This window comes from Liolophura sinensis, chromosome 6, assembly GCF_032854445.1.
Source record: "Liolophura sinensis isolate JHLJ2023 chromosome 6, CUHK_Ljap_v2, whole genome shotgun sequence".
NCBI lineage: Eukaryota > Metazoa > Mollusca > Polyplacophora > Chitonida > Chitonidae > Liolophura > Liolophura sinensis.
This window is the reverse complement of record NC_088300.1, coordinates 40,879,456-40,891,648: the sequence shown is the minus strand read 5'-3', so window position 1 is coordinate 40,891,648 and position 12,193 is coordinate 40,879,456. Positions and strand designations below refer to the sequence as shown.

Genomic DNA, 12,193 nt, shown 5'->3' with positions numbered 1-12,193 from the left:
AGAGGTTGCACAAAACCAAATACATTGATGGTGCAAGGGGTTGCAACCCGGTACACATATCATATTAACGGTATTGCCTCCCTTGAATCACGAATATACTTTCTGTAGCAAAGTCGACAGGGTTGCATAGGAGATGTAACAATAAAACAAACGACTGTATTTGTTCCCCTCCTTTGTACAGAATGGTAATATAATATTACAAGATAACGTGCCTGATACCAGCAAAAAAGGTTGAGTCAATACGATAGGAGTATATAGACAACAACAAAATGTTATGATGGTCGCGCGATAGGTCTGTATCCATAAACTGAATACTCTTTAGTTCGCTTATCTTACGTGCAACTCTCATAGGTCTATACCCAACAAAAAGCAGGACCGATGTAAACTTCTCAACATCTTAAGTAAATATGTACGCATTTATGATTACAAAGCTGTATACCAGGATTTGACGTTCTCACCATCGGTACGTTTCCTCCATCTTCTGACTGGTTTCCTTTGTGTTATGTATGGTTTCCTTTGCGTTCTGTCTGGTTTCCTTTGCGTTCTGTGATTTGTTCAGTTTCCTCTGAGATCAGGCTCTCAAAGTTCTTGTATCCATGCATGGCATAAAACAGGCTTACCATTCAAAAATATCTTTTGTAGGCGCTTGTTGTGAAAGGCTGTTATCCGATTTTCATTCTTTTCTATACTGGAGTAACATTCTTTAATAGGCTATACCAGAGAAATTGGGTAAAAAATCGAATTTTAGATATTATTTTCCAGTAGCCCAAATAATTACATTTCTTAAAATACCAGCCTCGTTCGTGCACTTGTTACTGTTCAAAATCAGTAATAAGTTCTAAACCTTTATAAAGCCGGGACCTCGCATTATAACTTTTTCAAACTTTAAATCACATTTTAGGCCCAAGTAGTACAAGTAGCCTGTGAATCTGACATTTACCGAAAGGCAATAAGCTGAGCTGTTCTATGTAAACAAAGAAAGCTTGTAGAGTCTCCAACTTATATATTTCTGGTCGCAATGATCATCCACGGTAACAACTTTAAGGATGTCCCTATCAATGTTACCTAACATGTAGCACATGTATAGACAGTGAAGACGTTTTACAAACACACGACAAAAAGGACATGATGAAATAAACGCATGTAAAACTTAATTAACGAAAGTTGCACTGTACCACATATTTCTTCTTTATACTGTATATTTGTTTTTTTTTGTTTTGTTTTTTTCGTAATTACTACACGAATTGAAAAAAATTAATTAAAAATAGGGTATCTTAATAGTGAAAAAGCTAAATGACTTTTCAACAGTTTTGTAATGGCGGTGACCTCAATTAAGCGTTGCTGGAATTTGAACGAAACCCAGTAACACAACCCTACATTAACAGACCTATTTGAATCTAGCACCTGGTTAACACAATTTGAAAATCTCGGTAAGCCATACATGACTTTTTCAGACAACGCAATCTTAATTTTTAGAAAATTTATAGCCAGTCATTCGTGGACTGAATTCCCTTTGTATAGGGCCTATAGCCCCTTTATAGGCCCGAGGAAGTAGCATTTGCTATTTCCAAACTGGTAAATGGCAATTCTAGGGGTGAATACACGGTTCATGTACATGTAACAAATGACATATTAAAACATACCCAAGAATCCCCGGTGCATCATTTGTGTAATAATCGAGACCAACACAGATGAACTCTTATAGGTCATGCAGCTGGAGATCGTCTTTATCTCGTGTTCGAAGGACGATTTCAATGGTTTTAGAGAAATTATAGCCATAAATAAGTAGTTGTTTTTCAAAATTGTTTGGCTCTGTATTTAATAAAAAAAAAAGTCACAAGCGCACTTATAAAATTGCAACCCGTATAATTCACAGCTGATTTATAAAGGGCCATCGGGCGTCAAATAATACTAGGTCCTATATATTCTTAAAACACCAACTGATAGGGGCCTAGAACCCGTAACGTATGAAGTCAAAACAATTCACGGGTTGCTGTAAGACCATCCCGCGTACATATGACCAGAGATGAAGCCTACATGAGCTGGACTCACAGCGAGCATTCGATGGGTCTTCTCCTGTGCCACTCTGCTGCGCTAACACGCTAACTACCGGTACTTGGCCAGTTTAGGCCTCTAGCTGTAGGTCTATGATCCTTTATTTAGTCAATTGACAATCTACAGGATATGCATTACTTAATCCGTAAATTAATTAAAAACCAATCGCCCTCTCCTGAGAAGGCTATTTCGACATGTCAGTGAGTCGACTCACACGAAAACATTACACCATATTTCACCTCAAGAAAATAGCTTTGGTAGTGCAGTATTGTCGTAATCCGGACAAGTCACGTGATTGGAGTAGACGGAAGTTGACTGGAACAGACAGGAGTCAAAACCACGGAGATAATCATGTTTGTTTTCTTAATTATCTCCACACTAATACCAGGTTATGTGCGATTTGTCCGTTGAGTAGCACATCAGTCAGTCGAACACTGTTCGAGTGTGAAATATTGGAAATGTAGCTTCATTGTATTGTGTTTGCTTGTGTCAGCGCCGATGGCAGGACCCAAGCTACAACAACAACAACGTCAGTGGTGACAAGGACGGAGACTAGCTTGATACAGAACGGTCATTCTTCAGGCTTCTACTCTATACTGAGTTAACTCAAGTGAGTATTACGGTATTAAGACAGTTATGCGTCATGATCAAGGATACAACGCTCTGATACACAAGATAACAAAATGGCGATACACTCCGAACAAACCATGCCATAGATGGAGTAGCACCAATTCTTTTACTAGAACTTGCAGCAGATATTGTGAAAAGCTTGACAGCATTCTGCAGTTCTAGTCAGAAGTGGCTTCATTTACAATGTGTGAACTGTGTATGATGCTTGTGACATAACTGAAGCAGACTGCGCGCACACAAAGGCAGGTAAAAGTGAAAGTTAGTTGTAATGGGGAGTGGGATAACTGTCTTTGAGCAACGCATTTGCGAGAGTTATGGGGACAAATAGCCCCAAATGTGTCAGTTTGACAGTAAGGAACATTTATTACTGTTCACAGGCAAATTATACTTTCCCTTGCATAAATCAACATCAATTGTGGGGTGTATGTATATGTGCTTGTGGTTTTTCATCATACATGTACATATATTGTGTCTTCTTGTGGCAGGGTGAGTCCATGTCGCCATAGTGCTGTTGCAACTGAAACATCAAGACACCTGACATGATACCCCACCCAGTCACATTATACTGACACTGGGTCAACCAATCATGTTTCCTTGCTCTAGCCTCTCACTGCTGAGCACCAAACTAGGCAACAGCAAATACCATTTTAAAGTTTTGGTTTGACGCGACCCGGGTTTGATCCCTACACTCTGACCATTAGGCCACCAATGCGGTCTGTGATGTCTGTGATTTAGTAACATGTTGGGAGACTCGCCAAACCAAAACTATCCATGGCTTCAGTTGGCTGCGGTAAGGTAGTTCATAAAAAAGTCCCTTTTTTGTCAACTTGTGTTAGTGACAGGGACTATTCTTTGGTTAGGACAACCTAAGAACTGGTCTGTTAATTTGTAGGAACATGCGTTTGACATGGATTTGTGCTAGGGAAGATTTAATGTGCATGTCAACAGTGGTAAATGCTCTGTCCCGTCAGTCTGACACATTTGAGTGGGGCAGCGTAATGACCCAGGAGTCTCTCACCAATGCGGTGGCTGTGAGTTCAAGTCCAGCTCATGCTGGCTTCCTCTCCGGTCGTACATGGGAAGGTCTGTCAGCAACCTGCGGATGGTCGTGGGTTTCCCCCGTGCTCTGCCCGGTTACCACCCACCATAATGCAGGCCACCATTGTATAAGTGAAATGTTCTTGAGTACAAGTAAATGAATGAGAGAAATTGCCCATAGAATTCACTAGGTTTTTTTGTTTTTTTTGTCAACCATACTCAAAATGTTAGTGGCATACATGCAGTGTTACATAAGGTTTGTATATAAAGAGGTTCCTTACATAATATTAGTTACATGGGATCAGTTGGCTGGCAAGGAGCCGTAATATGAGGGTTACTGACCCCATGTTTTTCTGTATCCTGTCACAGATTGAGTGTGTAATAAAATTATCCAGCATACGATCATTCAGCTCAGGAAACTGGCCACTGTGTTGGCAGTTCTCTTCCTCTACGTCATTTTTTTTGACAGGCAAGCTGAAGAAACTGAAATATCCCGGATCCTGTGGCGTCCCCCATAGGACTCAGAACTACACATGTCCCCCATGTGACTATTGCTGTCCACTGTTAGTGTAACTTTTTTGTTTAAAATCTGATAACTCTAAAAACCACATTTTCAATCCTGTTTCCTTCCATCCATTACAGTTACCTTTTTTTTCTTCATTGATAGATAACAAGCATGGCAACGATTGAAAAGTTGGTGAAGGCCTTTGAAGGACTGAAGGTCTTTCAACCAATGGGACTGACAGTGGAAGATGTTACCAAGTGAGTATGGTAGTGTTATAGAGAACTGTGCAGAAAGGATTGTAATCATGAAACCTTATTGGCAGAGGGTTTATGGTACTGATGGCGAGATCACCCAGCCTTGGAGAGGTCACTTAAATAACTCCCGGAAATACCTCTTAATTTCAAGAATATATTTAATTTTAGTTTGTTTGTTTTTTTTTTCAATTGTTAAAAAACGTCGAAATTCTCATTTTCTTAATTCATCAGCATTCACTTGCCTTATGCAGGTGAAAATCTGTGGAAAAGTTTTTGTTTCCTTGCTGATGGTCAGTTGTTTACTTCTAGCAATCTGTTTCCTTCACCTATAAAGATAACCCATGTCATGTACCCAGTGAGTGAAGAGCTCTTGGGAACCTTAGCAAATAAACATTTCTATCTTTTTTGTAAGGAAAAAAGACCAACCACCGACAAAGAAAGAAAAGACACAACACTGTAACATGGTAGCTGACTGCATTTGTGCACCCAACATGAGGTGAGTTTCACGAGATAATACTTCACTACGTGTGTGTTCATAATTCATGAAGACAAAATACTTTAGTACGAATTTACTAGTGGTTGATTCCTCGAAGTTTATTCCATATACTCTGAATATTATAACGGAGGTTATGAATGATAAACAAAACAGCACTCTTAAAACTTGACTGAGAATGGTATAAATTTGCACTATTTTGCACAGGTCTGTCCTTTTGACTTCCTGTTCTGTATCTTTGATATTGTATTCTATCTGCTGAAAGTTATCAGCTCTTTTATTTTCTCTTCTTATCATTTAAGTAACACCATATATATAATTTCCTCTCAGTTTCATTGTGTTTCCACTCTTAGTACTTCATGTAGATGTGCTTTCCATGCATGTCCTGAACAGTATTATCTTGTACTTAAGACTTCATAACCATGCTACATATTTCTTCTTTGATCTATGGTCGGTTACAAACACATGGGACTGGTAGTGCTGTCGTCCATTATCTCCGACTATCTGACCATCCTGCATTCAAACACGTGCTGTAGTTATTCGTACGTCACCATAGGCACCCTGGTTTCATCCACCCATGAAACTGACCGCTTTGACGTTAGTGAAAATTTTCTGAGTATGTTGTTAAAGAGAAATCAAATAAATAAATAAACAGGTAACGCAGGTATCGGTGTATTTACATTTGGTTGCAGGTCCATCCCTGATTTCCCCAAGTTTTTGGGAATTGCCATGGAAGCATTTCTGACATTGTGTGATGACACTGAAGCAGATGTCAGAATGGTGGCTGATGAGTGTCTGAACAGAACTATCAAGGTATACCTGTAGATGTGTAATTAAAGTGTGAACAGGTCTGATGTGTGTGTGCACATACAACGGTCAGATTTTTCAGAAATAACAGTACGTCATCATTGATCATCCTCGGAACTCAGGCAACACCCCCAGAGTGCCCAGAGCCCAGTGAACTCTGTGGGCAAGCTGACATGTACACAGATACTGCATAGCATAGCGTAGCACCCCCCTCCACATCCCTATACCCACCATTCGATCTGTTCGCCACACATCTGCCCCCATTTGGCCAAACCCGTTCAGTCTGTCCCACACACAGTTCTTTTTAAACAGGGATCATCAACGTCAAGCTATTTAATTTCCTGCTGCAGGGGCCTTAAGAAACTGTACTTTGAAGCCATTTTCACCCCCCACACCCCCAAAGTGAAAGTTGAAAAATTTGTTTGTTCTGTTATATGCTATTACACATGATAATCTGTACGTTAAGAAATAAAATCAAATCATTTCATATATTCTTTAATCTCTGTTCTTTGGTCCTGAGATGCACTTGTATGTTTTTGCATCATTTTTGTTTTTCTGTCTTCAAGACATTACTGGAAACAAACCTGGGTCGCCTCCAGGTGGAGCTATATAAGGAGGTGAAAAAGAATGGTCCCTCTCGCACCCTGAGGGCTGCCCTGTGGAGGTTTGCAGACATGTGTCATCTTATCAGGCCCCAGAAGTGCAGGTAACTCTCAGAAAATGTAAAACATGAGAACTGTAAAGAATGGGATTATACAGTTTGTAGGTTAATATACGCACATGTACATGTAATTGTGTAAGACAACCATAGGATCAAACCTGCTACATGTATGTCAGAAACTTTATGTAATGTCGTTTTGGCTCAGAACTCTTGCCGTTTGATTTGTGACTGTCATTACTTATTTTGGGATGTGTGTTCAGAGCAAACGAAAAATATTTGAATCAATGCTCTTGTCTTCTGTATGATTATCTCCCGGTTCTATCCCCAGGCCATACATTGTGAACCTGATGTCATGTGTAGGCCGTTCAGTATCTATATATACATCATTATCTCCCAAGTCTATTCCTCAACTCTATCCCCAGACCATACATTGTGAACCTGATAGGACATTCCTCTGTATAATTATCCCTAACTTTATCCCCAGACCATACATTGTGAACCTGATAGGACATTCCTTTGTAAGATTATCCCTAACTCTATCTCCAGACCATATATTGTGAACCTGATAACACATTCCTCTGTATGATTATCCCCCAACTCTATCCCCAGACCATGCATTGTGAACCTGATAACACATTCTTCTGTATGATTATCCCCAACTGTATCCCCAGACCATACATTGTGAACCTGATAACACTTTCCTCTGTATGATTATCCCCCAACTCTATCCCCAGACCATACATTGTGAACCTGATAACACATTCCTCTGTATGATTATCCCCCAACTCTATCCCCAGACCATGCATTGTGAACCTGATAACACATTCTTCTGTATGATTATCCCCAACTGTATCCCCAGACCATACATTGTGAACCTGATAACACATTCCTCTGTATGATTATCCCCCAACTCTATCCCCAGACCATACATTGTGAACCTGATAACACATTCCTCTGTATGATTATCCCCCAACTCTATCCCCAGACCATACATTGTGAACCTGATAACACATTCCACTGTATGATTATCCCCCAACTGTATCCCCAGACCATACATTGTGAACCTGATAACACATTCCTCTGTATGATTATCCCCCAACTCTATCCCCAGACCATACATTGTGAACCTGATGCCGTGCATAGGACGTATCTGTAGACGAGAAGAGGAGGCCATTCAAGAGACACTGTCGACAGCCATGCTGAAAATCTGCCCAGTCCTCATGAGCTTTGCAAATGATGCTGAGGTCAAGGTACAGCATTCATGCTCTTTATAAGCAATGATTACCATATTAGCCTTAACACATTTCGTTACATCGTATTTACGCTTTTTGGTACTGTATAGAACAGCTTCCAATGCTAAAAGTTGTCTAAAACAATGGAGCTTCAAGCCAGTGGCCTCAGAGTCAGGCACCTAATCGCCAGGAAATTTCATCACTAGAATCTGTTCTGTGTCAGTGTACCCAGGAAGTGTAAATCCCAAATAGTCATAATAATGTTACTTAAACCACATCCTAACCTACATGCACTGACTTTATTAGAATTGTTTGACATACTAATAAAAATGTAGGATGTCTTTGGAACATACATGTATTTTCTATTGAACGGGTAAACTTATTAACCTTCTTATGCAAGCTTCATGTACCACAGTAGGACTAGAAGTACATCTAGATGTCTAAAGACAGGTAACGGTTTCCTCTAATGATTTTTAATACTATTTCTTTACTATTTTCTGCTTAAATCAAAAACTAGATGAAATGTAAATAAGATAAGTTTTTTCACAGATAAATCTGTTTTTGTCTTAATCAAGTGAAAATAAACTATGAGTTATTGACTTTCTTAACCATGTCTAGTCCTTGCTACGGGCATTTCTACCCAACCTTGGATCTGCAACGGCTGTCACTCGACGGACAGCAGCCACTAGTCTGTCGGCAATGTGTCAGTACTCTCGCAGCCCTAACTTCTTCTCCAAGTGGCTACTGGAGGCTCTCATGGGTATGTCTAACTCTTTCATGTTTGTACAGAAATTATTTTTCGCAGACGAAGCCTGTGTTATCAGCCTTACAGTATTTATAGCTTATTGAAATATTCTTGAGTAGGTTCATTGGTTAAACATCAATAAGTTAAAATAAATGTAAAGAGTATTTTTCAGTGGTACATCTGGAAAAATGACTGCTGGCTTGCTTGTAGGGCCTACCCTGCTTCAACTTTTGTAGAAATTTATTTATTTATTCATTTATTTATTTATTTATGTCTTACATTTATGTGACTCTACATGTATGTACCTGTACTTTTAATTATTGGATAAAACATTGACAAAATGGTACGCTTTAGGTGTGAGGTCTTAGCTTCTCCATTGTTTACACGTGATATGTTTCATTTTGCAGTTATTTATTTGATATTCTTGATTTCTTGTGGTATGACATGACAATTATTATAACATGCCATATCTAGAATAAAATTGATGGTTCTGATCCCAAACTTTAAGAATGTCATTGTAAGTGTGCGTAAAGAAATTTGTAAAATGATGCTTTCTGAGAACTTTTAAGGCTGTAAATGGAAGAAATTTGTATGAAAACGTAAATTTTTTATTGGTAATCCATAATATTTAAATACAGTTTATTCAGTTTGGGAGCTTTCCAGAACTGAAGTGGCTGTGACCCTTGATGTACTGTACATATACAAGAGTTTTATTGTGCCCCAGGCTCACTGTTACCGGCCAGCCAGGACTATGAGGTACCTAAGTTACTAGGTGTGATACAGTGTCTCCGCTACCTGCTACCCCTCATTGTAAATCCGGATGTGAAAGACGAGGGTATGAAGGGCAGTTTTGGGGTTATGAGGTCAGAACGAGAGGCCACAGTGACCATTGAACAACTACTGCAGGTACAATGTACAAAAGTTCACTACTGATAGATAGGTCTGATTATAACTAGGCCCTTAGGGAAATACTGGTGGTATTGAATTGAAGGGAAATTGTGCCTACATGTAGCGATATTGTTGGTTCTTGAACCAAATATTTAATATATAAAAAGTTCAGTTCTATACATTTAAAAGAAACAAAATTAGATTCTTTCCGTTTGAGAAAAATGGAAGAAAAAGAAAGAAATGTGTTACGTGTAAAAGATAAAAATGACAATAGTCCTCTTGTTCAGTTGTCCTATCTTGTGTACGAAGGAGTTACTTTCACTCCAGGGCTGTCTAAATTGACCACCTGAGACATCTGACATGTTCCTGAATATCAAAATAATCGGTTTTTACTTTTGTGTTAAAGGTTTATGAGTTGCTCCTGTACCATGCCAGACACCGAGACCACAATGTGGTGACGGCGTCACTGGAGGCCCTGCAGCAGTTACTGCGTCGCCCCCACCCTCAGCTCTTACCCATACTCAGCAGTTCTAACACCATCACAACCTCCACAATATACGACGATCAGAACAAGACACTGGGCAGAGGCAGGTCTGATAGTAAGTAGCCTACAGTGTGTCTACCACAGTTTGCGATGGGAGTTTATTAATGAAAATGCGCAATTCTTGGAAATGTGTGTATATATGTGTATATGTTCTACTCCAATGAGGAGAAAACTTACATGAAAAGTAATAAATGGTGTTGTTTCAGGTAATTTTGCGGGCTTGCCGTCAACCGCCGAGGACCTGGAGGATGACATGGACTCAGAGGCAGGCTCTGCAGAGCAGGGGTCAACTGTGCTGCAGGAGACAGAATCTGGTGAGGCTTCTGAGGAAGGGGAGGAAGTGCAGAAAACGATGGATGGTGATGGTGATGATGACGAGAACACAGAGACAGTGGGAGACGACCCGCCTGTGTTTATGCTCAACGACTCACAGTACTCTAACGTGGAGATTGGGGATGTGAATGAGGACAAGTCAGAGCGCTCCGAGAAGTCCCAGTTGTCTCACAGCAGCAGTCAAGACACGCTGCTGAGCATACGCAGTCTGAGCCCCAAGCGGGTGCCCTCTCTACGTCAGGGGCTGGGTGAAGACATGAATGGTAATCCAGAGTATGATCCTGACTGTGATAATAACCTGTCTGAACCCTCGTCCCCTTATCCAGGGGGGCGCTCCATCGTCGTGTCTCGGGGACATCGGAACCTTTGTGGATGGGGAAGTCCCGTTCCTTTACTGCACCCGTCTGCTGTGTCAACAGTTTTTATTGCTGGACAGAAAGGGGAGTTAATCCCAGACAAAGCAGTTCGGATCAGCAGCAAGTCCTTGGCTCTCAGCTGTATATCCAATATCACCACTATGTATCCTACAGTATTCTTCTACCGTCTCTTTGTCAGTGGAGAAACAGGTCAGTTTACAGGATATGTGTCACACACAATATGTCCACTGCACTTGAAATGTTATAATTCCTGACCTTTGCTTGGGTGAGGGGTAAGGTATAATTCCTGACCGGTACCTGGGTGAGGGGTAAGGTATAATTCCTGACCTTTGTTTGGGTGAGGGGTAAGGTATAATTCCTGACCTGTACCTGGGTGAGGGGTAAGGTATAATTCCTGACTGGTACCTGGTTGAGAGGTAAGGTATAATTCCTAACCGGTACTTGGGTGAGGGGTAAGTTGTAATTCCTGACCGGTACCTTGGTGAGGGGTAAGATATAATTCCTGACCTTTGCTTGGGTGAGAGGTAAGGTGTAATTCCTGACCAGTACCTGGGTGAGGGGTAAGGTGTAATTCCTGACCTGTACCTGGGTGAGGGGTAAGGTGTAATTCCTGACCGGTACTTGGGTGAGGGTTAAGGTGTAATTCCTGACCTGTACCTGGGTGAAGGGTAAGGTTATAATTCCTGACCGGTACCTGGGCAAGGGGTAAGGTGTGATTCCTGACCTGTACCTGGGTGAAGGGTAAGGTGTAATTCCTGACTGGTACCTGGGTGAGGGGTAAGGTGTAATTCCTGACCTGTACCTGGGTGAAGGGTAAGGTGTAATTCCTGACCTGTACGAGGGTGAGGGGTAAGGTATTATTCCTGACCTTTGCATGGGTGAGGGGTAAGGTATAATTTCTGACCTGTACCTGGGTGAAGGGTAAGGTGTAATTCCTGACCTCTACCTGGGTGAGGGGTAAGGTATAATTCCTGACCTTTGCATGGGTGAGGGGTAAGGTATAACTCCTGACCGGTACCTTGGTGAGGGGTAAGGTATAATTCCTGACCTGTACCTGGGTGAGGGGTAAGGTATAATTCCTGACCGGTACCTTGGTGAGGGGTAAGGTATAATTCCTGACCGGTACTTGGGTGAGGGGTAAGTTGTAATTCCTGACCGGTACCTTGGTGAGGGGTAAGGTATAATTCCTCACCAGTACCAGGGTGAGGGGTAAGTTGTAATTCCTGACCGGTACCTTGATGAGGGGTAAGGCATAATTCCTGACCGGTACCTTGATGAGGGGTAAGGTATAATTCCCGACTGGTACCTGGTTGAGGGGTAAGGTATAATTCCTAACTCGTACTTGGGTGAGGGGTAAGTTGTAATTCCTGACCGGTACTTGGGTGAGGGGTAAGGTATAATTCCTGACCGGTACCTGGGTGAGGGGTAAGGTGTAATTTCTGACCGGTACCTAGGTGAGGGGTAAGGTATGGGTGGATTAAAGTTTAACACCTCGTCCATCAGTCGGTCATGAAACAGTTTTCTTTTTTTTTTCTTTTTGTCTTAAATGCAGCATTGTCTTAAATTGAAGCTTGGCACATGGTTTCACCAAGACAAGTTACAGATAATTTCTCCATTTGCCTCAAAAATAT

The 12,193-nt window shown here is 41.1% G+C and overlaps 1 protein-coding gene across 1 annotated transcript in view; it reads left to right on the top strand.

Moving 5' to 3' along the window:
• The first annotated feature begins 2,366 nt into the window (after positions 1-2,366).
• Positions 2,367-12,193, top strand: part of LOC135467208 (huntingtin-like) — a 56,313-nt gene continuing 46,486 nt past the window's right edge. The window contains 12 exon segments of the mRNA XM_064744971.1: positions 2,367-2,665; positions 4,391-4,485; positions 4,895-4,978; positions 5,668-5,788; positions 6,349-6,488; positions 7,555-7,693; positions 8,294-8,435; positions 9,145-9,326; positions 9,715-9,907; positions 10,059-10,531; positions 10,533-10,611; positions 10,614-10,751. Of these exon segments, the coding sequence (XP_064601041.1) occupies positions 4,400-4,485; positions 4,895-4,978; positions 5,668-5,788; positions 6,349-6,488; positions 7,555-7,693; positions 8,294-8,435; positions 9,145-9,326; positions 9,715-9,907; positions 10,059-10,531; positions 10,533-10,611; positions 10,614-10,751 (1,777 nt within the window). The 5' untranslated portion in view covers positions 2,367-2,665; positions 4,391-4,399.